This window comes from Carcharodon carcharias, chromosome 5 (assembly GCF_017639515.1).
Source record: "Carcharodon carcharias isolate sCarCar2 chromosome 5, sCarCar2.pri, whole genome shotgun sequence".
Taxonomy (NCBI): Eukaryota; Metazoa; Chordata; class Chondrichthyes; order Lamniformes; family Lamnidae; genus Carcharodon; species Carcharodon carcharias.
Genome location: NC_054471.1, coordinates 25,142,857 through 25,170,415, shown reverse-complemented (window position 1 = coordinate 25,170,415; position 27,559 = coordinate 25,142,857). Strand labels below are relative to the sequence as shown.

The window sequence follows — 27,559 nt, the reverse complement described above, 5'->3', positions numbered from 1 at the left end:
CTGTACTGGAACAGCTTGGCCACAGGCGCGGCAAGTTCTGGAGCACAAGTCTTCAATACTATTGCCAAAATGTTGTCAGGGCCCATCGTCTTTGCAATATCCAGTGCCTTCAGCTATTTCTTGATATCACGTGGAGTGAATCAAATTGGCTGGAGACTATTATCTGTGATGCTGGGGACCTCCAGAGGAAGTCGAGATGGGTCATCCACTCGGCACATCTGGCTGAAGATTGTAGCAAATGCTTCAGCCTTATCTGTTGCACTGATGTGCTGGGCTCCTCCATCACTGGGGATGGGGATATTTATGAAGCTTCCTCCTCCAGTAAGTTGTTTAATTGTCCACCACCATTCACGACTGGATGTGGCAGGACTGTAGAGCTTATATCCGATCCATTGGTTGTGGGATCGCTTAGCCCCATCTATCACTTGCTGTTTATGCTGTTTGGCACACAAGTGGTCCTGTGTTATAGCTTCACCAGAATGATGCCTCATTTTTAGGTATGCCTGGTGTTGCTCCTGGCATGCCCTCCAGCACGCTTCATTGAACCAGGGTTGATCCCCTGGCTTGATGGTAATGGTGAAGTGGGAGATATGCGGGACCATGAGGTTACAGATCATGTTCAAGTGCAATTCCACTGCTGATGATGGCCCACAGTGCCTCTTGGATGCCCAGTTCTGAGTTGTTAGATCTGTTCAAAATCTATCCCATTTATCCCACACAACACAATGGAGGGTATCCTCAATATGAAGGCAGGACTTCATCTTCACAACGACTGTGCGGCAGTCACTCCTACTGATAATGTCATGGACAGATGCATCTGTGGCAGGCAGGTTGGTTAGGATGAGGTCAAGTACGTTTTTCCCTCTTGTTGGTTCCCTCACCACCTGCCGCAGACCCAGTCTAGCAGCTATGTCATCTCGGCCAGCTCAAACAGTAGTGGTGCTACTAAGCCACTCTTGGTAATAGACATTGAAGTCCCCCACCTAGAGTACATTCTGAGCCCTTGCCACCCTCAGTGTTTCCACTAATCGGTGTTCAACATGGAGGAGCACTGATTCATCAGCTGATGGAGGGCCATACGTGGTAATCAGCAGGAGGTTTCCTTGCCGATGTTTTACCTGATGCCATGGGACTTCATGGGGTCCAGAGTCGATGTTGAGGACTCCCAGGACAACTCCCTCTCAACTGTATAGCACTGTGCTGCCACCTCTGCTGGGTCAGTGCTCTATTGCCTATCACCTTTACTGGACAGTGAAGGAACGGCAATGTGCTTCCAAGTCAGGATGGTGAATGGCTTGGAGTGGAACTTCCAGGCAGCGGTGTTCCCATCTATCTTCTCCCCTTGTCCTTTTAGATGGTCATGGGTTTGGAAGGTGCTGTCTAAGGAGCCTTGGTGAATTTCTGCTGTGCATCTTTGAACAGATCTAACAACTCAAAACTGCTGCTCCTGTAATAATTTCAACGTCTATTATTGAAGAAAACAGCTTCAAACTGCCAATCTTGTTCCATGACAAAGTCCTTGTTTAGGATCCAAATATCATGGCAACATTACAACCACTCCTTCCTCAAGTCTAAGTTTGTACAATGGCATGACTCTGGAGTTACATTGTATAGGAACTCTGGAGGATACGGACGTTGTGTAATCTTGTGTATTTCTGAAAAAGACACTTTGTTGAAGCTTTTTGCCTTGCACTCATCAGAACAATCGTAAGAATACCAATATCAGGGGAAGCATATGATTCCACGATTGGACAACATTTGCTAAATAATCCTCACTGTGCTAAAAATTATGCTCACAACCAATTTAAGATTGTCAGTTGGGCTCACAATGTGGTGCATTTGCGTGTGCTGGAAGCCACATATATTAATACACAGGACCTGATCTTTGCAGACAGAAAGAGCATGTACACATATTGCGCCTGTTTCAGCTAAACAAAATAAGTGATAGCCATTCACTGGTTCATTCCTCAGAGAAATGCCTTGACCAACCAAGCTGCCTGGTTTAAATTTCAAACAATGCTTGGCAGTTAACTGCCAGTCACAATTAATAGGTACATTCTCCATGGCAACGTCTTTACCAGAGTCCACTTGCTAACCAGTCAGCGCTCTCTTCTCAGACAGTATAAAGCTGTTGCTTCCCCCAACATTGGTATTCTTGCGATTATCCTGATGAGTGCAAGTTGAAAAACTTTGACAAAATGTCTTTTTTCAGTAATACTCAAGTTCTCTACTACCGAAGGACTATGATTATCATCTTTCTTTGTCTAAAGCATCAACACTGGTATATTCTTTCAACCCACCTGACAGCTCTTTTAAAAAGTTTTCATTCAAATCTTGTGACTCTTCATTTTAAGCATGAAGGATAACTTTCAAATAATGAGTTGTATCAAATAATCGTTCCCATCATTTTTCCAAACTTAACCAATTCCACCATCTCTTCCACACCTCACAGACTATCCCCACCCATGCCATTTAATCCTTTCCATGCAAATATGGACCCACCCATCAATCCCATCCCATATGGAAACAATCTCACCAGCCAGGGTAATTTTGTTGTTGAGCTCCTCTTACCTTCTGCTCTATATGTTCTCCACCAATCCTCTCAATCTGTCACCACAAAAAGTTGGCAGCCACACATGCCCCAATCTAATGTGCACCCCATTGCTTTTGCATGTGCCAGACACCAACCATCAAATAAACCCACCAACCATATGTGCCCCTTAAACTGACCAATAAAAACCATCCAGAGAGAAAAAAATAAGTATTAAAGATTACTCTTGTCATAAGTCGCCTGAACATTTTCCCTTATTTCTCTTAATTGTGAATGAGAATGCCCCACATACTCTTTCCCTCATAGGTTGTCAGCCTCGGCTCAGTGTTAGCACTTCCATTTCTGCCTCAGGAGATTATTGCTTTAAGTTCCACTCCAAAGACCAGTTCAGATAGATTAGCGATTTACTGTCAGAGGACCGCCATTAAGGTGAGACATTAACCAAGGTCCCTTCTGATACCATGGAATGCTTCAGTGCCCTGGCAAACATTTTTCTTCCAGCCAACATTGCTAATTGGTCATTTATCTAATTTGCTGTTTGTGGGACCTTACTGTCAGCATATTTAATGTTGCATCTCCCTACTTTACAGCAGTGACTGCCCTTCATTGGTTGCAAGTTGTTTTGGGACACGTGGTCAGGAAAAGCACTACATAAATGCAAGTGTTTTCCTTTTCAATTCTCAGTGCTCCAAATTCCATCTTCCTCATTTAAAAACCACAAACTTGGCATTTCCTAATCAGTACCTGGTTTACCTTCAGAAATGGCTCTGAAAGGACTCAGTTCTCTTTAGGCCGCCACACGAGTCGGAAACACATGCTTTTTGAACAGACAAATGTTTTGAAGTCTGAACAAACTTTGGAATTCAAATGCTCCCAATCTCAAGCACCATTCTCTACCAACCTACATAACCTCCCTTCTCATTCTCTAGGACTGCTATATCCAGTTTCTAAAACCTAAGGGTTTGACAGTTGAAGGCATGGCCATCAACTGTGGAGCAATTAAAATTGGAGATACTCAAGAGGTCAAAATTAACCAAGTGTAGATATCTGGGACGGTTGTGAGACTTGATAAGGTTACAGAGATAGGCATGGCGAGATCATGGAGGTGAGTGAAAACAAAATGATTGAGAATTTTAAATTTGAGGTGGTACTTAATTGGCAAAGTAGGTCGACACGTATAGGGGTAATGGTGAATGGGACAGTGCAAGTTAAGACACAGGCAGCAGAGCTCTGGCTAAACTTATGTTTATGCTGGTTATGGAGTCTAGGACTAGGGGGAGCAGAGTCTAAAATCTCTGGTTAGGCCTTTCAGGAGTAATTTTCCACTCTCAGTACTCAGAGCTAATAGCCAATCATTCCAAGGTCAGGGGCAGGGCTGCTTGCAAGCAAGGTAAAGTTCCCTCTACCCAACAACAGGTCTTAACTACAGCTTCAAAGTACCCCAACTGAACAATTCTAATGTTTCAATTTTATACATTTACAGCCTGAGTGGGAGAGAGTCTGTAAGATTGCCAGTTTACTGCCTTCTTGTGCAATGCCCTCATGCACAGTAGAACAGAATAGAGGGCGTTCAAACTGATTTTGAGTAGGACCTTAATCAGTAATAAGATTCTTTTATCCCATCAGGCTGGATAGGTTGAAACCCTATTTCCCCCAACTTAGTCTACTGCATTCGTTACTCCAAATGCGGTTTCCTCTATATTGGAGACCAAACGCAGACTGGGTGCCCGCTTTGCAGAACACCTTCGGTCTGTCCGCAAGCATGACCCAGACCTCCCTTTCGCTTGCCATTTCAACACTCCACCCTGCTCTCTTGCCCACGTCTGTCCTTGGCTTGCTGCATTGTTCCAGTGAAGCTCAACGCAAACTGGAGGAACAACACCTCATCTTCCGACTAGGCACTTTACAGCCTTCCAGACTGAATATTGAGTTCAAAAACTTTAGATCTTGAACTCCCTCCTCCAACCCCACCCCCTTTCCATTTCTTCCCCCTCCCTTTTGTTTATTCCAATAATTTATATAGATTTTTCTTTTCCCACCTATTTCCATTATTTTTAAATGTATTCCACTCATGGTTTATTTCACCCCACCTCCATTAGAGCTACCTTTGCTTGTCCTGTTCTCCACTCTTAATTAGCATATTCTTTTAGATAATATCACCATCTTCGACACCTCTGTTCTTTTGTCTGTGACATCTTTTGGTTATCTCCTCCTATCACTGCTTGCTTGTCCCAACAATGCCTGCCCACCACCCCCCCCCCCCACCACCTCTCCCCAACCCCGCAAACCAGCTTATATTTCACCCTTTCCTATTTCTACTTAGTTCTGTTGAAGGGTCATGAGGACCCGAAATGTCAACTTTGCTCTTCTCCGCCGATGCTGCCAGACCTGCTGAGTTTTTCCAGGTTTTTCTATTCTTATATAGGTTGAAACTCTAGCCTTGGGATGAAAAAGACAGCATTATCCCTCGTAGGTCTTGGTGCATTTATTCTACTCGTTTTAACTGATTCAGATTTACATTGAGCTCTTTAAATTTTGAAGCTAAAGGAGAGAAAGAAGGAGGCAGCTTGATTAGATTTATCCTTATGTTCTTTTATTCCTACTCCTTTCTGGGATTTATCAACTTTTTCTTAACAGTTGAACATTGCAAAATTAGTAACATTGAGACAAAATCCTGGCCATTTGATGGAAGAGATAAAATATCTAGCATTATGTTTCTCAAATCTACATCTTGACTAACTTAGTGTCCAGGATCAACTTCAATTTTTTCATGTCTTCGAACAAAAATTATTTTTGGATCTGCCGAATTTGGCTTGATTCTGCCTGTTAAAATTTGCAAGTTAGATTGTTGTAGGGATATTGGAGGGTAATAACAATAGCAAGCACTGAATTTTCTTAAAGAACATTAAGGTATAACTAGGAAATAAATGGCTATGAAACCACAGTGGCCTTTCGTCATAATGCTGGGAACCCCCTTTAAAAACAGAAGAGGGATTATGAGTAAGGATTAAAAAAAAGGTTTGGATTGTTCTGATGTCCAAGAACCATTTTAAACTCTAAAATGTTTAGCTAAATTCAATCTAAGAACTTCTAACTATTTTGCATCAGACTTGCTTCAGATAAATTATGGCTTTTGGAGCCTTCCTCCATCATAATCCTTTGATAATCTTAAAAGACACAATTTATATTTGATTTTATAGTGCAATGTCTGCATAGCTATGTGCCAAAATAAAGAAGCCTGTCAAAATCACTGTCATCTATCACCTCATTCAATATTTGCATGGAGCAATTGGTTTTCCCCATTTATGCTTAGCATCTTCCAGGTAGCACTGGAGTAAGTTGAGCTGTGCAGAAAAACTATTTCTATTGGTGGGTGGGTCAATAACCAGAGGACACAGATCTAAGATAATTGACAAAAGAACCAGAGTAGAGATGAGATTTTTTTTTATGCAGCAAGTTGTTACGATCACTTTAATTCACTGCCAAGCAGAGTAATAGCAGTCAAAACTTTTAAAAAGGAATTGAATAGATACTTGAAGGGAATATTTGCAGGGCTATTGAGAAAAAAACACATGAGTGAGACTAATTGGCTAACTGGCTCTTTCAAGTAGCCATCACTGGCACAATGGGTTGGATGGCCTCTTTCTGTACTATGACATAAAGAATGGTAGAAGTTTAGAGTTCTCTTCTGAAAACAGCAATTGATGCTAGGTCAATTTTAAACTTTAAATGAAGCAATGTCACGTCTCTGGAGTTATGTCATGGATCAGCCATAATTTCATTGAGAGACAGAACAGGCTTGAGGGGCCAAATGGCCTCTTCCTGTTCTTATGTTTCTACAGAAGGTAGAACCTTGGAGGTTGGTCAGAAGTGCAGTGGAACAGAGGGGGAGGCGGTAACATAGTGGTATTATCACTGGACTTGTAATCCAAAGACCCAGGGTAAAGCTCTGGGTTTGAATCCCACCGAAGCAGATGGTGGAACTTGAATTCAATAAAAATCTGCAATTAAAGTCTAATGATGACCATGAAACCATTGTCAATTGTTGTAAAAACCCATCTGGTTCACTAATTTCCTGTAGGGAAGGAAAGCTGCTATCCTTACCTGGTCTGACCTACATGTGATTCCAGGCCCACAGCAGTGTGGTTGACTCTTAAAATGCCCTCTGAAATAGCCTAGCAAGCCACTCAGTTGTATCAAATCACCATGAAGTCTATAACAAGTGAAACCCGGCTTAGGCCCTGATGATGACAATGGCAATCTTAGCCCTGTCAACCCTGCAAAGTCCCCCTTGCTAACATCTGGGGTGAGTGCCAAAACTGGGAGAGCTGTCTCACATTCCTTGTGGAGATGAAGTCCTGTCTCCACATTGAGAATATCTTCCATCATGTTGGGTGGCACTACCACCGTGCTAAACGGGATAGGTTTCGAACAAATCTAGCAACTCAAGACTCCACACTGTCTGAGCTCCCAAACACTCCTTTCAGGTGAAGTGGCACTTCATTTGCACTTTCTTTAATTTGGACTACTGTATTCACCTGGATGTACTCCCCTGCATTACTCAGTCCGCAAGCATAATCAAGACCTTCCTGTCACTTGCCATTTCTGCTCTCATGCCCACATGTCTGTCCTTGGTCCGCTGCAATGTTCCAGTGAAGCCCAATGCAAACTGGAGGGACAGCACCTCATCTTCTGATTAGGCATTTTATAGCCTTTTGGACTTAACACTGAGTTCAACAACATCAGATCATGAACTCCCTCCTCCATCTCTACTTTTTTTAATCCATTTTTAATTTTTTTTAATTTTTATATTTCCTCTTAGTTATTTTTATATCTATTTATTTATTTATTTTTATTCAGTTTTTAAAAATCCTTTTTCCTCAACCAACCCCCAGCCTTCCACAGGGCCATCTGTCACTTGTTTCTATGTTGTGCTTTCATAGGCCGCTGACCCTTGTTCTGCTATTAATTCATTTCTGCCACTATCAGCACCTTCTTTTGTCCTTATCACTTCCCTCATCACTCCCTTTCTCTTGTGTTCATCACATCTTTGTCATTAGCTCCCACCTATCCCTGACCTTCCATCTTGCTTTACCTGCTCCACCTCCTCTTAAACAGTATCAAATCCATCATATTTCTACTTCTCTGTAGCTGTTAAGATGAGTCATGCGGACTTGAAACGTTAACTCAGAGTTGGCCGAGCCCTAAAGGACATAGCTGTTAGACTGGGTCTGCGGCAGGTGGTGAGAGAACCAACAAGCATACTTGACCTCATCCTAACCAACCTGCCTGTCGTAGATGCATTTGTCCATGGCAACATTGGTGGGAGTGATCACTACACAGTTCCTGTGGAGATGAAGTCCTGTCTTCACATTGAGGATACCTTTCCTTGCATTGTGTGGCTCTGCCATTGTGCTAAATAAGATGGATTTTGAACAGATCTCGCAGTTCAAGACTGGGCACCCATGAGGCACTGTGGGCCATCAGCAGCAGAAGAATTGTACTCAACCACAGTCTCCTGGCATATCCCCCATACTATCATTATTACCAAGCCAGGGGATCAACCCTGGTTCAATGAAGAGTGCAGGAGGGCATGCTAGGAGCAGCATCATGCATACCTCAAAATGAGGTGTCAACCTGGTGAAGCTACAACTTGTGACTACTTGCGTGCTAAACAGCATAAGCAGCATGCAATAGACAGAGGTAAGTGATCCCACAATCAACGGATCAGATCCAAGCTCCACAAATATCCCCATCCTCAATGATGGGGAAGTCAAAAAAGCAACGGGTAAGGTATTTACAACAATCTTCAGCAAGAAGTTCCAAATGGATGATCCATCTTGGACTTCACCAGAGGTCCCCAGCATCACACATCCAATTTGATTCACTCCATATGATATCAAGGAATGGCTGAAGGCACTGGATACTGCAAAGGCTATGGGCCCTGACAATATTCCAGTATTAGTACTGAAGACTGGTGCTCCAGAACTTGCTGCTCCCCTAGCCAAGGTGTTCCAGTACAGCTACAACACCTGGCAATGTGGAAATTTGCCCAGGTATGTCCCATACACAAAAAGCAGCACAAATCAAACCCAGCCAGTTACCACCATATGAGTAAAGTAATGGAAGGGGTCATCAACAATGCTATCAAACAGCACTTGCTTAGAAATAACCTGCTACTGGCGCTCAATTTGGGTTCTGCCAGGACCACTCAGCTCCTGACCTCATTACAACCTTGGCTCAAAACAAGGACAAAAGAGCTGAACTCCAGGGGTGAGGTGAGAGTGACTGTCCTTGACATCAAGGCAGCATTTCACCGAGTATGGCATCAAGGAGCTTTAGCAAAAGTGGAGTCAATGAGAATCGGGGGAAAGCTCTCCACTGGTTGGAGTCATACTAGCACAAAGGAAGATGGTTGAGGTTGTTGGAGGTCAGTCATCTCAGTTCCAGGACATCACTACAGGAGTTCCTCAGGGTAGAGTCCTCAGCCCAACCACCTTCAGCTGCTTCATCTATAACCTTCCATCCATCACAAGGTCAGAAGTGGGGATGTTCGCTGACAATTGCACAATGTTCAGCACCATTCGCAACTCCTCAGATACTGAAGCAGCTCCTGTCCAAATGTAGCAAAACCTAGACAATATCCAGGCTTGGGCTGACAAGTGGCAAGAAACATTCACGCCACACAAGTGACAGGCAATGACCTTCTCCAACAAGGAATAATCTAACCATCACCCCTTGACATTCAATGACATTACCATTACTGAAACCCCCACTATCAACATCCTGGGGGTTTCCATTGACCAGAAACTGAAGTGGACTAGCAAAATACAAGAGCAGGTCAGGGGTTAGGAATCCTTCAGCAAGTAACTTACCTCCTGACTCCCCAAAGCCTGTCCACCATCTACAAGACACAAAGTCAGGAGTGTGATAGAACACTCCCCACTTAGCTGGGTGAGTGCAGCTCCAACAACATTCAAGAGGCTCAACACCATCCAGGACAATACAGCCCGCTTGATTGGCACCCCATCTACACATATTCAATCCCCCACCGCCGATGCACATTGGCAGCAGTATGTATCAACTACCATGCACTGCAGGAATTCACCAAGGTTCCTTAGACAGCACATTCCAAACCCACGATCGTCACCATCTAGAGTGACAAGGGCAGCAGATGCATGGGAACACCACAATCTGAAAGTTCCCCTCCAACCACACACCATCTTGACTTGGAAATATATCGCTGTTCCTACACTGTCCATAAGACCACAAGACATAGGAGCAGAAATTAGGCCACTTGGTCCATCGAGTCTGCTTTGCCATTTAATCATGGCTGATAAGTTTCTCAACCCCATTCTCCCACCTTCTCCAGTAACTGATGCATTCTTGACTGGCTGGGTCAAAGTTATGGAACCCCCTCCCTGACAGCACTGTGGGTGTACCTACACCACACGGGCTGCAGTAGTTCATGAAGCAGCTTACCACCACCTTTCTCAAGGGCAATTAGGAATGGGCAATAAATGCTGGCTTAGCCAGCGATCCCACTTCCCACAAATGAATTAAAAAAAGTCAAGTCTAGAGGTAGCAAAGGCACAAATGAGGGTTTCAGCAGTGGATGAGCTGAGGCAGAGGCAGAGGCAGAGGCAGAGTCAGAGTCAGGGGATATTACGAAGGAAAATAGGTGATCTTAGGGATGATGCAGATATGTGGTGAGAAGCTCATCTCAGGGTCAAATATGACGGCAGGGCTGCAAACAATCTGGTTTTGTCTCAGACTGTTGCCAGGAAGAAGGATGGCATCAGTGTCTAGGGAAAGTGTATTCTAATTCATCCCTTAATATTTTCAGTAAAAAAACGAAACTAATTTCCTTTTGTGCTGATTCACTAACCACTATATTCACAAGTCTGTATATAATATTAAACATCATAACATCAGTCACAAAAGTTGCACCATAGGCTAGCAAGCCATAAAAAGAGAAAACCAAGCACTAAGTTTTATTATTTCTGAAAAAAGACATTTTGTTGAAGCTTTGCGTCTTGCACTCAGGACAATTGCAAGGATACCAATGTCAGGGGAAGCAACAACTTTATACGATTTGAGAAGAGTGTGCTGATTGGTTCGCAAGTGGACTCTGATTCATAGAGGTGTTGCCATGGGGAATGCACCAGTTAATGGTGACTGATGACAGTTAACTGCCAAGCATTGTTTGAAATTTTAAACAAGGCAGCTTGACTCTGATTGGTCAAGGCATTGCCCTGAGGAATGAACCAGCAAATGGCTATTACATATTTCACTTATTTTGTTTAGTTGAAACAGGTGCAATTCGTGTACATGTTCTTTCTGTTTGCAAAGAACAGGGCCCTGTGTATTAATATATGTAGCTTCCAGTACATGCAAATGCGCCACATTGTGAGCCTTACCCTTCTAAGATAATGAGATGCACTGGACACTTTTCAGGGCCGAAAGTGACAGCCTTAGGCCCGTTCATGAGTTTCGCGATATACAGCACGAAATGATCTGATCAGCAATACTCAAGTTCTGTACTACCAGACGCTATGCTTTAATTCTAGAAGGGTAGAATTGAAAGTAGGAAAGTTATGCTAAACTTGTATCAAAGTTTGATGGTTGGACCAGGCAGTTCTGGTCACCATACTATAAAAAGGATGCTGCAGTACTGGAGAGGATGCAGAGAAGATTTATAAGGATGATACCAGAAAGGCGTGGATATACGTATCAGGAAAGGATTGACAGGTTTGGGTCTCTTTTCTCCTAGAAAAAACCAAAGGGTGACCTAACAGAAACCTTTATAACCATGAAATACTTTGATTGAGAGAATACTAAGAGAATGATTTTTTTTAAAAATTCATTCTTGGAATGTGGGCATTGCTGCCTAGGAGAGCATTTATTGCCCATCCCTAATTGCCCTTGAGAAGGTGGTGGCGAGCCACTTTCTTGAAACACTGCAGTACATGTGGTGTCGGAACACGCAAGGGGAGGTGGTGGCATAGTGGTATTATCACTGGACTAGCATTCCAGAGACCAGGGGACCTGGGTTCGAATCCCACCACAGCAGATGGTGAAATCTGAATCCAATAAAAATCTGAAACCATTGCCGATTGTTGTAAAAACTCATCTGCTGTCCTTACCTGACCTACATGTGACTTCAGACTCAGTGTGGTTGACTCTTAAAATGCCCTCTGAACAAGGGCAATTAGGGATGGGCAATAAATGCTGGCCTAGCCAATGATGCCCACATCCCATGAATGAATTTTTAAAAAACAATGCTGTTAGAGAGGGGGCTCCAGTATTTTGAACCAGCGACAGTGAAGGAAGGGCGATATAGTTCCATGTCAGGGTGATGTGTGGCTTGGAGTGGAACTTGCAGGTTCTGGTGTTCCTATGCATCTGCTGCCCTTCTAGGTGGTAGAGGTCGCAGTTTTGGAAGGTGCTGTCTTATATTCATGGCCTCTAGCTGTCAAAGGAGCCTTGGTGAGTTGTGAGGAATAGCATAACTAGAGGCCATCAATGTAAGATAGTCACCAAGAAACCCAATAGGAAATTCAGAAACGTCTTTACCCAAAGACTACTGAAAATGTTGAACTAGTAAATGAGGGAAAAGGGAATAGATGGTTATGATAGTATATTTTGATGAGAAATCATGAGAGGAGGCTCGAGTGGAGCATAAACACTGGCATGGACAGGCTGCACCTAATGGCCTGTTTATGTGCTGTATTTTGTATGGTAATCCTATGAATACTTATTAGATCACCCTTAATGTTTTCTGTTCCAATGAATACAGCCCCAGCTTTTTGACAATCACATCAGAATGAAGTCCAGTTATCCCTGGCATTATCCATTAATCTATGTTGCACCTTCGTCTTAGCTCAAAATGTGAAAATTGTGAAAAATGCAAAGTCATCCACTTGGTAGGAAAAACAGAAATGCAGAGTATTTCTTAAAAGGTGAGAGATTTTACAGCGTTGATGTCCAAAGGGACCTGGGTGTCCTTGTTCACAAGTCACTGAAAGCTAACATGCAGGTGCAACAACAATTAGAAAGGCAAATTGTATGTTGGTCTTTACTGCAAGAGGCTTTGAGTACAGAAGTGAAGAAATGTTGTTGCAGTTGTATAGGACCTAGGCAAGACCACAGCAGAATAGAATCACAGAACAGTTACAGCACAGGAGATGGCCATTTGGCCCATTGAGTCCATGCCGGCTCACTGCAGAAGCAACTCAGCTCATTCCACTCCCATCCCCTTTCCCCAAAGCTGTGTAATTTTTTTCTGTTCGAGTGCTTATCCAATTCTCTTTTCAAAGCCACAATTGAATCTGCCTTCATCACATTCTCAGGCAGTGCATTCCAGATCCTGGCCACTCGCTGCATAGAAAAGTTTTCCTCATGTCACCTTTGGTTCTTTTGCCAATCACATTAAATCTGTGTTCCCTGGTTCTTGACCCTTCCACCAATGGAAACAATTTCTATCTACGCTCTACTCTGTCTAGACCCCCTCATGATGTTGAACATCTCTATCAAACCTCCGCTCAACCTTCTCTTCTCTAAGCAGAGCACTACCAGCTTCTCCAATCTATCCACATAACTCAAGTTATCCTCTTCCCTTGAATCATTCATGTAAATCTTCTCTGTGTCCCCTCTGAAGCCTTCACATCCTTCCTAAAGTGAAGTGTTCTGAATTAGATACAATACTCGAGTTGAGGGTCAGCCAGTGATTTAAAGGTTCATCAGAACTTCCTTGCTTCTGTCCTCTTTATAAAGTCTGGGATCACATATGCCTTTTTAACCATTTTCTCAACTTCTCCTGTCATCTTTAACAATTTGCACAACATATACCACAAATGTCTCTGTTTCTGCACTCACTTTAGTATTGTATCTCTTATTTTCTATTGCCTCTCCTCATTCATCTGATCCACATATATCATTTCACACTACTCGGCATTAATTTAATCTAACACTTGTCCGCCCATTCTGCCAACCTCTCTATGTTCTCTTGAAGTCAATCGTTATCCACCTCACAGTTCACAATAAGTCTCAGTGGGGGCTCTGAAAAAGAGTCATACGGGCTCAAAACATTAACTGTTTCTCTTCACAAATGCTGCCAGACCTGCTAAGTTTTTCCAGCATTTTCTATTTTTATTTCAATTTCCAGTATCCACAGTATTTTGCTTTTATTACCATAATATTTCCAAGTTGTGTCATCTGCAAATTTTTAAATTATGCCCTTTATACCCAGGATTAGGTCATTAAATTTGATCAAGAAAAGCTGTAGTCCTAATATTGACCCCGGAGGAACCCCACTGTATATGATTTTCCAGCCCAAGAAACAATCATTCACCACTACACTTTGTTTCCTGTCACTCAGCCAACTTCGTATCCACACTGCCACTGTCCCTTTTAGTTTATGGGCTTCAACTTTTCTGGCAAACCTATTATGTGGCACTTCATCAAATGCCTGTTTGGAGTCCATTTCGACCACTTCAACCATATTAACCTCATTGACCCTGTTACCTCATCCAAAACTCAATAAAATTGGTTAAACACAAATAACTTTAATGTAAACTGTGCTTGCTTTCATTTTCATATTTTTTATTTTTGTTTTAATTTAATTTTTTTTTTTTACAATCAACTTTACCACTTAACCATTTGATGACCGTGGAGGCGTTCAACTGCACAACAACAAAGGTGCAAAAAATGGATAAATTAACTCAAGAAGCTGAATGCATAATTACTATCCATATCTTTATAAATACGGAGATACAGTTTTAAAAAGTGATCATCCCTCTACAGCCAGTAATTTTCTCAAAGGGACAATTCAACTTAGAAAGCAGTCTACTAGCATGGTACACTGCAGAATGGGATATAGTTTCTTGTCTGTAACTGCACATGCCATCAATTCTCTTTGTTACAGGGTGTTGGTTAGGGGAAGGAAGAAAAGTATCAGGTGGAAGGAAGTATTGCTCCACAAAGGAAGAGAGAGGCCACAGAGGGAATCAACCCAGGCTGCTGCCAGGTACTTCCCTGCCAATGCTTACAGTGTATAATGACAAGAGCTAGTAAAGATCAGATGTCGATCCTGTGTCTAGGAAGTGGTTTGCTGTCCAGTGTAGCTAAACAGAGGAACAAATTATTTAAAAATGAATTAAATACCAACTGACTTAAAATTGGCACAAAAGAAATTACACCATAGGTTTTAACTCACCAAATAGTTTTCATCCTGGAATGCATAGTGCAACGTGGTAATCCACTGGCTGTCTCCATTCACCAACACATCCCGCTCCTCTCGAAAGCAGGCAGTCTGGATTAAAAACAAGATGCAAGTTATAGACAAAATTAGATAAGATCAAGAATAGTAGGACAGACATGGCTCAAATGCACAAAAACTTCAATTTTTGCTTTTCAGTGCAGGTATTAGAAGTTGGTTAGCTCAATTAGATGGATGGCTAGAGTGTAGTGCAGAATAGCCTGCGGACAACAAGGATGCTACATGGAGAGAGATCAAATAACTAGTGAGTCTTTTGATACAAATGGGAGACGTGATTAGGGTGCTAACTTGAACGTCAGCTCACTTTACCAGAATGATAGGGAATGCAGGGTTCATGGTTAACCAGGGAATATTCACATACAATTCATAACTAAAGAGTTTAAATTCATTACAGTTCATAAAATGAGCCTTTTCCTCTTCAATTATTTAATTTTTGTTGTAGATAAAAGCAAGATTAAAATGCAACAGTGTAATATAAGGTTGGGTTTAAAAATGCTTCCCTTGTAAGATCTACTGTGACTGAGGGAAATCTATAACTAATAGGCCCTCTTCATGGCAATAAATCCACTAAACCCTAGCCAGTTCTCTCTCTCCCTCCCCAACTACTTCCCCTATCCAGTGAGCATCATCGGATTTTTTTCAAACCAAAATATGAGCAATATGTCACCACAAATCACTTGGAAATTTGACAAACTACTAGCTGGAAAATACCAGACAACTAATCTGCTTCAATTGCTTCGTTTAAATTGCAATCCAATGTAATTACACACATTAGACAAGTTAAAGATAGCTGTACTTGAAATTGAACATCAGGCCAAAACATTTTAACTTTTTTTAGCATCTAACTTGGATCAAATATAGCCCACAGCTCTGTTGGCATCCAAGATAATCCTTCCCCACAGCCTGTCAATTCCTTGCATTTTTGGATGGTTCTCAGTGAGACAGAAAAAGGAATTTTTGTTTAACAAGCTAAAAAAAAGTCACTTTGCTGACTCCAGGGACAAGATGCAAGAACTAATTGACCCTTGGGTAAAGAATGGAAAAAGCATGCAAGGTTTACCGTTATACAACACAATGCAACCGCTTCAGTACAAATTGCACCAATTTTTCAGTCATATAAAAAAAAACGGTCATCTAAGCATATTTTCCTTATTCGTTCATGGGATGTGAGCTTTGCTGGCTGGGCCAACATTTATTACCCATCCCTAATTGCCCTCGTGAAGGTGGTAGTTAGCTGCCTTCTTGAACCACTACAGTCTATGTGGTGTAGGTACACACACAGTGCTGTTAGGGACGGAATTCCAGGGTTTTGAACCAGCGACAGTGAAGGAACGGTGATATATTTCCAAGTCAGGATGGTGAGTGACTTGGAGGGGAACTTGCAGGTGATGGTGTTCCTGAATATCTGTTGGTGTTCTCCCTCTAGACGGCAACGTTCATGGATTTGGAACATGCTGTCTGAGTAGTCTTGGTGAGTTCCTGCAGTGCAACTTGTAGATAATACAGACTGCAGCCACTGTGCGTCAGTGATGGAGGGAGTGAATGTTTGTTGGCAGGGGGAAGAGTACCAATCAAGCAGGCTGCATTGTCCTCAAAGGTGACAAGCTTCTCGAATGTTGTTGGAGCAGCACTCGTACAGGCAAATGGAGAGTATTCCATCACACTCCTGGCTTGTGCCTTGTAGAAGGTGGACAGGCTTTTGGGATTCAGGCGCTGAGTTACCTGCAACAGGGTTCACAGCCTCTGACCTGCTCTTGTAGCTACAGTATTTATATGGCTAGTCCAGTTCAGTTTCTATTCAATGGCAACTCCCAGGGTGTTGACAGTGAAAGATTCAGCGATGGTAATGCCATCAAACATCAAGAGTCGGTGGTTAGATTCTCTCTTATTGGAGATGGTCATTGCTTGGCACTTGTGTGGTGCAAATGTTACCTGGCACTTCTCAGCCCAAGAATGGATATTGTCCAAGTCTTGCTGCATTTGGACATGGGCTGTTTCAGTATCTGAAGACTCCTAATGGTGGGCTGAACATTGTGTAATCATCGCGAACATCCTCACTTCTGACCTTATGATGGAAGGAAGGTCATTGATGAAGCAGCTGAAGATGGTTGGGCTTAGGACACTATCCTGAGGAACTCCTACGGAAATGACCGATCTCCAACAACCATAACCATCAACCAGGGAAGATTTTACCCCTGATTCCCATTGACTGCAGTTTTGCTAGGGCTCGTTGATGCCATACAAGATCAAATGCTGCCTAGATGTCAAGGGCTGTCACTATCACCTCATCTCTGGAGTTCAGATCTTGTGTCCACGTTTCAACCAAGGCTGTAATGAGGTCAGGAACTGAGTGAGCCTGGCGGAACCCAAACCGAGTGTCAGTGAGCAGGTTATTGCTGAGCAAGTGTCACTTGATAGCACTGTTGATGACCCCTTCCATTACTTTACTGATGATGGAGAGTAGACTGATGGGGCGGTAATTGGCTGGGTTGGATTTGTCCTGCTTTTTGTGTACAGGACATACCTGAGCAATTTCCCACATAGCCAGGTAGATGCCAGTGTTGTAGCTGTACTGGAACAACTTGGTGATGGGTGCAGCAAGTTCTGGAGCACATTTCCTCAGTACTATTTGCCAGAATATTGTCAGGGCCCATAGCCTTTGCAGTATCCAATGCCTTTAGCTGTTTGGTAATATCTCGTGGAGTGAATCGAATTGGCTGAAGACTGGTATCTGTGATGTCAGGGACCTCTGAAGGAGGCCAAGATGGATCATCCATTCGGTACTTCTGGCTGAAGGTGGTTGCAACTGCTTCAGCCTTATCTTTTGCTCTGATGTACTGGGCTCCCCCATCATTGAGTATGGGGATACTTGTGGAACCTCCTCCTCCAGTTATTTGTTTAACTGTCCACCACCATTCATGACTGGATGTGGCAGGACTGCAGAGATTAGATCTGATTCATTGATTGTGGGATCACTTAGCTCTGTCTATAACTTGCTGCTTATGCTGTTTGGCACCAAAATAGTCCTGTGTTATAGCTTCACCAGATTGACACCTCATTTTTAGATATCTCTGATGCTGCTCCTGGCATGCCCTCTTGCACTCTTCATTGAACCAGGGTTAATCTCCTGGCTTGGTGGGAATAGTGGAGTGAGGGATATGATGGGCCATGAGGTTGCAGATTGTGATTGTTCATAATTCTGCTGCCGTTGATGGCCTACAGCACCTCATGGATGCCCAGTATTGAGCTGCGAGATGTGTTTGAAATCAATGCCATTTATCACAATGGTAGAGCCACAGAACACAATGAAAGGGTATCCTCAAATGTGAAGATGGAACATCATCTCCACAAGAACTATGCGGTGGTCACTCTTACCAATACTGTCATGGACAAATGCCATCTGTGATGGGCAGTTTGGTTAGGATGAGGTCAAGTATGTTTTTCCCTCACCACCTGCCGCCGACTCAGTCTAGCAGCCACGTCCTTTAGGACTCAGCTAGCTCAGCCTGTGGTGGTGCTACCAAGCCACTCTTGGAGAAGGACATTGGAGACCCCAGCCAGAGTACATTATGCACCCTTGCCACCCTCAGTGCTTCCTCAAAGTGGTGCTCAACATGGAAGACTACTGATTCATCAGCTAAGAAAGGGGGGAGGTGGTGGGTGGGCGGTACGTGGTAATCAGCAGGATGTTTCCTGCCCATGTTGCCATGAGACTTCATGGGGTCTGGAGTTGATGTTGAGGACTCCAAGGGAAACTCCGTCCTAACTGTACACCACTGTGCCGCCACCACTGCTGGACCCGTCCTGCCGGTGGGACAGGCCATGCCCAGGGATGGCAATGATGGTGTCTGGGACATCATTTGTAAGGTACGATTCTGTTCGTATGACTATGTCAGGCTGTGGCTTGACTAGTCTGAGGAACAGCTCTACCAATTTTGGCAAAAGCCCCAGGTATTAGAAAGGAGAAATTTGCAGGGTCGACAGCGATGAGTTTGCCACTGCCTAAGTCGATGCCAGGCGGTCCTTCCAGTTTCATTCCTTAGAGAGTTTCTAGCGATTGTGATACAATTGAGTGGATGCTAGGCCATTTCAGAGAGCATTTAAGAGTCAAAACTGTATTGCTTTGGGTCTGGAATCATACACAGGCCAGACCAGGTAAGGATGACAGATTTCCTTCCAAAAAGGACATCAGTGACCCAGATGGCTTTTTACTACAATCGACAATGGTTTCATGGTCATCATTAGATTTTTAAATCCAGATATTTTGAATTCAAATTCCAACATCTGCCATGGTGGGATTTGAATCCAAGCTCCCAGAGCATTCCGATGAAAGAAAAATACTGTGTATGCTGGAAATCTGAAATGAAAAGAGAAAATGTTGGAGAAACTCAGCAGGTCTGGCAGCATCTATGGAGACAGAAACAGAGTTAACGTTTCGAGTCCGTATTACTCTTCTTCAGAGCTAAAGTAGAAATGTGATTGATTTTATATTGTTTAAGAGGGAGTGGGGCAGATGAAGCAAGATAGACAGTCATGGATAGATGACAGCTAAGGAGAGATTGACAAAGATGTCATGGACACAAGAGAAAGGGAGTGCTAATGGAAGTGGTAAAGACTAAACAAGGTGCTGATAGTGGCATAAAGGTAAGAAAGCAGAAAGTGTTAATAGCAGAACAAGGGTCAGCACTCTGTGAAAGTGCAACATGGAAATAAGTGGCCCTGTGGATGGGTAGGCGGGCGCGGTTTGGGGAAAGGACTTAAAAATTGAATAAGCAACTAAAAATAAATCAATAAAAATAAAAATGAAAATAACTAAAAAAAAATTAAAATTAAAAATAGAAAAAAAAAATTGATCAAAAATTAGAAATGGAGAAGAGAGACCGTGGTCTGAGGTTGTTGAACTCAAAGGTCCGGAAGGTTGTAAAGTGCCTAATTAGAAGATGAGGTGCTGTTCCTCCAGTTTGCGTTGAGCTTCACTGGAACATTGCAGCAGGCCAAGGACAGACATGTGGATATGAGAGCAGGATGGTGTGTTGAAATGGCAAGCAACAGGAAGGTCTGGGTCATGCTTGCAGACTGAGGGAAGGTGTTCCGCAAAGCGGTCACCCAGCCTGCGTTTCGTCTCCACAATGTAGAGGAGACTGCATTGGGAGCAGCGAATACAGTAGGCCAAATTGAAGGATGTGCAAGTGAAGTGCCGCATCATCTGAAAGGAGCGTTTGGGCCCTTGGACGGTGCAGATGGACGAGGTAAAGAGGCAGGTGTTGCACCTTCTGCAATTGCATGGGAAGGTGCCATGGGAAGGGGATGAGGAGTTGGGGTGCTGGAGGAGTGGACCAGGGTGTCACGGAGGGAACGGTCCCCACGGAATGCTGCTGAGGGGGGTGGGGGGGATGTGTTTAGTGTTGGCATCATGCTGGAGCTGGTGGAAGTAGCAGAAGATGATGCTTTGAATGCAGAGGCTGGTGGGGTAAAAAGTGAGGACAAGGGAGGACCCTATCATGGTTGTGGGAGGGAGAGGAAGGGGCAAGAGCAGAAGTGTGGGAGATGGGTCGGACATGGTTGAGGGCTCTGTCAACCACTGTAGGGGGAGCCCTCAGTTAAAGAAAAAGGTATCAGAAGCGCCGATTTGGAAGGTGCCACCACTGGAACAAATGCAAAGGAAGTGGAGGAACTGAGAGAATGGGGTGGAATCTTTACAGGAGGCAGAGTGTGAGGAGCTGTAGTCGAGGTAGCTGTGGGAGTCAGTGGGTTTGTAATTAATATTGGTGGACAGCCTATCACCAGAAATGGAGACAGAGAGGTGAAGGAAGGGAAGGAAAGTGTCAGAGATGGATCATGTGAAGGGGAGAGATGAGTGGAAATTGCAATCAAAATTGATCAATTTTTCCAGGTCCAGACGAGAGCATGAAGCAGCACTGATACAGTCATCGATGTACGAGAAAAGAGTTTGGGGGGGGTGCTTGAGAAGGACTGGAACATGGAATGTTCCACATACCCCACAAAAAGACAGGCATACTGGGGACCATGCAGGTGCCCGTGGAGGAAGCGAGACAAGTTAAAGGAGAAATTGTTGAGTAAGAGAACAAGTTCAGCCAGGCAGAGGAGAGTGGTGGTGGATGGGGATTGTTCGGGCTTCTGTTCGAGGAAGAAGCAGAGAGCCCTCAGACCATTCTGCTGGGGGATGGAAGTGTGGAGGGATTGGACGTCCATGGTGAAGAGGAGGCTGTTAGGGCCAGGAAATCTGAAATTGTTGAAATGATGTGGGGCATCAGTGGAATTGCAAATATAGACAGGAAGAGACTGCATAAGGGGAGAGAGAATGGAGTCAAGATAAGAAGAAATGAGTTCTGTGGGGCAGGAACAGGCTGACATGATGGATTTACCGGGACAGTCGTGTTTGTGGATTTTGGAAAGGAGGTAGAAGCAGGCAATGCGGGGTTGGGAGACTGAGGTTGGAAGCTGTGGAGGTAAGGTCTCCAAAGGAGATGAGGTCAGTGACAGTCCTGGAAACAATGGCTTGGTGTTCAGTGGTGGGATTGAGTCAGTGCAGCTTCATGCTCTCGTCTGGGCCTGGAAATACTTATCAATTTTGCTTGCAATTTCCACCCTTCTCTCATCTTCACATGGTCCATCTCTGACACTTCCCTTCCCTTCCTTGACCTCTCCGTCTCCATTAAGGTGATATACTGTCCACTAATATTCATTACAAGCCTACTGGTTTCCACAGCTATCTCGACTACAGCTCCTCAGACCCTGCTTCCTGTAAAGACTCCATCCCATTCTCTCAGTCCCTCTGCCTCCGTCACATCTGTTCCAATGATGTTTCCTTCCAAAACGGTGCTTCTGGCACCTTCCTTTTTCTTTAACCAAGGATTCCCCCAATGTGGTTGACAGTGCCCTCAACCATGTCCAACCCATCTCAGGCACCTCTGCCTTCGCCCTTCCTTCTCCCTCCCAGAACCTTGATAGGGTTCCCCTTTGTCCTCACTTTTCACCCCACTAGCCACGGCATTCAAAGGATCATCCTCCACCAACTCCAGCATGATGCTACCAACAAACACATTTTCCCCCCACCACCCTTGTCAGCATTCCATAAGGCATTCCCTCCGTGACACCCTGGTCCACTCCTCCATCACCCCAACGTCCTCCTCCCCTTCCCATGGCACCTTCTCATGTAATCGCAGAAGGTGTAACACCTTCCCCTTTATCTCCTCCCTCCTCACTGTCCAAGGGCCCAAACACTCCTTTCAGGTAAAGCAGAACTTCACTTGCACCTCCTTCAATTTGGTCTATTGCATTCGCAGCTCCCAATGCGGTCTCCTCTACATTGTGGAGACCAAATGCAGACTGGGTGACCGCTTTGCGGAACACCTTCACTCAGTCAGCAAATATGACCCAGATCTTCCTGTCACTTGCCATTTCAACACACTATCTTTATCTCATGCCCACATGTCTGTCCTTGGCCTTCTACAATGTTCCAGTGAAGCCCAATGGAAACTGGAGGAACAGCACCTCATTGTCATATTAGGCACTTTACAACCTTCCAGAATTAACATCGAGTTCAACAACTTCAGACCATCTGTACACCATTTTTAATCCAATTTTTAAAAAATTATTTTTATTTTCATTCTTATTTATTTTCTTTTAAAATCTCTTTTTATTTATTTATTCATTTTAAAAAATCTTTATTCCCCAAACCCTACCACACCCATGCCATCTTCTCCATTTTGCTTTCACAGAGCACTGACCCTGTTCTGCTATTAACACATTCTGCTATCTTACCTTTATGCCACTATCAGCACCTTCTTTAGTCGTTAACACTATCATTAGCACTCCCTTTGTCCTGTGCCCATGACATCTTTGTCAAATTTCTCTTGAGCTCCCACCTATCCCTGACCTTCCATTTTGCTCCACTTGCTCCAACGCCTCTTATACAGTATAAAATCAATCACATTTTTACTTCTCTTTAGCTCTGAAAAAGTCATACGAACTCGAAACATGAACGCTGCTTCTCTCTCCACATATGCTGATAGAAAATGCTGGAAAAACTCAGGTCTGTTTTTATCCCACAGCATTCCCCTAGGACACTGATACTAGTCCAGTGACAACACCATTATGCCAACACCATCCCCTATGCACTGACTGGAATTATTCTTACACCTGTATAAAATGAGCTGAATCACACAAACGTTTCAACAAAAAAAGCATAATTCTTCACACAGCCCCAGCAATGATTCACCATCGAGGAACCATAGAACCACGGTAAAGTTACGGGGCAGAAATAGACCATTCAGCCCATTATGTCTGTGCCGGTCAGAAAAAGAAACTAGCCTCTCATTTCAATCTCACTTTCCAGCACCTGGTCCGTAGCTTTGCAGTTACAGCACTTCAGATGCAGATCCACACTAGAGCACAGCCACCAGGCTAACAGCAGCACTCTACAATGATTCACACTGGAATATAACTAACTGGATATCAGCTGCTCTCCACAATAATTCACACTGGAATATCACAGAATTTTAACAACCATTCGGCCCATCATGTCTGCACAAGCTTGCCAAATGAGCATTATGACCTAGTGCCATTGCCCTGACTTTTCCCCATCGCCCTGCAAGTTGTTTCTAATTAAATAATAATCTAATTCCCGCTTGAATACCTCGATTGAACCAGCTTCCACCATACTTTCAGGCAGTGCATTCCAGACCCGAACCACTTGTTGTGTGAAAAAGTTTATTCTCATGTCACATTTGCTTCTTTTGCAAATCTCTTTAAATCTGTGCCCTCTCGTTCCTGAACCGTTTACTAACCCGAACAGCTTCTCCCTATCTACTCTGTCCAGCCCCTTCATGATTTTGAACAATTCTATCAAATCCCCTCTTAGCTTTCTTCTCTCCAAGGAGAACAGACCATAAGATGTAGGCGCAGAAGCAGGCCATTTGGCCCATTGAGTCTGCTCCACCGTTCAATGAGATCAAGGATGATCTAATAATCCTCAACTCCACTTTCCTGCCTTTTCTCCATAACCCTTGATTCCCTTTCTGATTAAAAATCTGTCAATCTGAGCCTTGAATATACTTAATGACCCAGCTTCTACAACCCTCTGCAGTAAAGAAATCAACTGGTTGACTACCCTCTAAGAGAAGAAATTCCTCCTCAACTCTGTCTTAAATGGGTGACCCCTTACTCTGAGATTATGCCCTCTGGTCCGAGATTCTCCCACAAGGGGAAACAACCCCTCAGCATCTATCCTGTCAAGTCCCCTAAGAATCTTATATGTTTCAATAAGGTTACATCTCATTCTTCTAAACTCCAATGAGTACAGGTCCAACCTACTCAATCTCTCCTCATAAGAAAATCCCTCCATATGCGGGATCAACCTAGTGAGCCTTCTCTGGACTGCCTCCAATGCCAGTATACCTTTCCTTAGATAAGAGGACCAAAACTGTTTACATTATTCTAGGTGTGGACTTGTATAGTTTTAGCAAGACTTCCCTATTTTTATAGTCCATTCCCTTTGAAATAAAGGCCAACATTCCATTTGTCTTACCTGTTACCCGCTGAACTTGTATGCTAGCTTTTTGGGATTCATACACGAGGACTCCCAAATCCCTCTGTGCTGCAGCTTTCTCTATTCTTCCTGCCAAACTGACATTTTCCCACATTATATTCCATCTGCCAAGCTTTTGCGCACTCACTTACCCTGTCTATATCCCTCTGTAGACTCCTTGTGTCATCCTCATCACTTGCTTTGCCACCTATTTTTATAACATCAGCAAGCTTGGCAATAGTATGTTCACTTCCCTCATTCAAGTCATTAATATATATTGTAAATAATTGTGGCCCCAGCACTGATCCCTGTGGCACTCCACTAGTTACGGGTTGCCATCCTGAAAATGCCCTCCTTATCCCAACTTCTGTCTTCTATTAGTTAGCTAATCCTCTATCCATGCTAACATGCTACCCCCAACAGCATGGGCTCTTAACTTATTAAGTAGCTTTATGTGCGGTACCTTATCAAATGCCTTTTGGAAATCCAAATATATTACATTTACTGATTCCTCTTTATCGATCCTGCTTGTTACCTCCTCAAAGAATTTTAATATATTTGTCAGGCATGATTTCCCCTTCATGAAGCCATGCTGACTCTGCTTGATTAGATTATGTTTTTCTAAATGTTCTGATATTACATCCTTTATAATAGGCTCTAACATTTTACCAATAACAGATGTTAAGCTAACTGGCCTATAGTTACTTGTTTTTGTCTCCCTCCCTTTTTGAATAAGGGTGTTACATTGGCAGTTTTTCAATCCTCTGGGACTTTTCCAGAAGTTAAGGATTCTTGGAAGATTACTACCAGTGCATCCACATTCTGTATAGCTACTTCCTTTAATATCTTGGATGCAACCCATCAAGTCCAGGGGGCTTATCAGCCTAAGCCCCATTAGTTTTGCTATAACTTTTTCTCTAGTGATAGTTATTATATTTATTTCCTCCCCCTCTTTTGCTCCTTGATTATTTAGTATTTTTGGAATGTTATCAGTTTCTTCTACCGTGAAGGCTGATGCAAAGTATTTATTCAACTCTTCTGCCATTTCCTGGTTCCTCATTAATATTTCCCCAGCCTCTTTCTCTAAGGAGCCTATATTAACTTTTGCCTCTTTCTTCCTTTTTCTATATTTAAAGAAGTTGTTATTGTCCATTTTTATATTACTTGTTAGTTTATCCTCAAAGTTAATTTTCTCCCTCTTTATTATTTTTTTAACATCTTTTATAAGTTTTCAAAAAACTTTCCCAATCCTCTGGCTTACCACGAATCTTTGCCACATTGTGTGTTTTTTCTTTCAAATTTGATACCATCCTTAACTTCCTTGGTTAACCATGGTTGGTTTGTCCCCTTCAGTCCTAACCTTTCCAATCTATCTTCATAACTGAACTTTCTCATCCCTGGAATCATTCTTGTAAACCTCTTCTGCACTCCCTCCAATGTGTTCTCATCCTTCCCATAATATGGTGCCCAGAACTGTACACAATATGCCAGCTAAGATCTAACGAGTGTCTTATATAAATTCAGCATAACCTCCCTGCTCTTGTACTCTATGCCCCTATTAATAAAGCCCATAATACTATATGCTTTATTAACTGCTCTCTCCACCTGGCCTGCCACCTTCAATGATCTATGCACATATACACCCAGGTCTTTCTGCTCCTGCATCCCCTTCAAAATTTCACCCCTTATTTTATATTGTCTGTCCATGTTCTTCCAATCATTCTCTGCATTGAACTTCATCTGCCATCTATCTGCCCACTCCAACAACCTGTCCATGTCCTCTTGAAGTTCTACACTGTCCTCCTCGCAATTTATAACACTCCCAAGCTTCGCATCATCTGCAGACTTTGAAACTGACCCCTGCATAACAAGATCTAGATCATTAATATATATCAGGCAAAGCAAGGGTCCCAATACCGACCCCTGAGGAACTCCACGACAAACCTTCCACCAGCCTGAAAAATATCACTGACCATTACTCTCTGCTTCCTATTTTTCAGTCAGTTTTGTATCCACCTTGCCACTGTCCCTTTAATTCCATGAGCAATAACTTTCCTCAAAACTCGGTTGTGTGTTACTGTATCAAATGCCTTTTGAAAGTCTACGTACACCACATTAACATCATTACTCTCATCAGCCTTTTCTGTTACCTCCCCAGAAAACTCCAGCAAGTTAGTTAAACAGGATTTCCCCTTTAGAAATCCATGCTGGCTCTTCCTTATCAACCCATATTTTTCCATGTGACTACTAATTCTACCCCAAATAATTGTTTCTAGAATCTTACCCATCATTGAAGTTAAACGGGCTGGTCTGTAATTGCTGGGCTTATTCTTACAACCTTTTTTGAACAAGGGCGTAATGTTTGCAATTCTCCAGTCCTCAGGCACCTCGCCTGAGCCTAGGGGAGACTGAAAGGTTATGGCCAGTGCTCCTGCAATTTCTACTCTCACTTCCTTCAATATCCTTGGATGCATCTCATCCAGTCCCGGTGCCTTGTCAACTTTAAGTACCGACAGTCTTTTAAACAGCAACTCCTTGTCAATTCTGAGCCCTTCTAATGACAGAGTTTCCTCGTCTGTCACCATGGCCTGGGTAGCATCTACCTCATTGGTAAAGACAGATGCAAAGTATTCATTTAATACCTCAGCCATGGCCCCTTCGTCCATGTAAATTCCCTTTTAAGCCTTGAATCGGCCCTTCTCCTCCTTTTACCATCCTTTTACTATTTATATGCATATAGAAGACTTTGGGACTCCCCTTATGTTGGCTGCCAGTTTTTTCTCACAATCCCTCTTGGCTTCTCTTATTTGCTTTCTCACCTTCCCCCTGAACTTTCTGTATCTGTCTTGGTTCTTAATTGTATTTTCTACCTGACACCTGTTATAACTGCGCCTTTTCCTCTTTAACTTAATTTCTATCTCCTTTTTCATCCAGGGAGCTCTGAATTTATTTGCCCTACTTTCCTCTTTCGATGGAATATACCTTGACTGTGCCTGAACCAATTCTTTTTGAAGGTAGCCCGTTGTTCAGCTACCAGTTTTCCCGCCAATCTTTCATTCCAGTCTATCTGGCCCAGCTCCGTTCTTGCCCTCTCGTTCAGTTAATTTTTCTTACTCTCAATTGCCTATCGTCCTTTTCTATCATCATCCTAAAACGTACAATACAATGATCACTGTCT

The 27,559-nt window shown here is 43.2% G+C and overlaps 1 protein-coding gene across 1 annotated transcript in view; it reads right to left on the bottom strand.

Moving 5' to 3' along the window:
• LOC121277667 (serine/threonine-protein kinase MRCK alpha-like) overlaps nucleotides 1-27,559 on the bottom strand; it is a 715,733-nt gene that overhangs the window by 371,314 nt on the left and 316,860 nt on the right. The window contains exon 4 of the mRNA XM_041187269.1: nucleotides 14,769-14,864. Coding sequence (XP_041043203.1) covers nucleotides 14,769-14,864 — 96 coding nt within the window. The remainder of the gene's footprint in view (nucleotides 1-14,768; nucleotides 14,865-27,559) is intronic.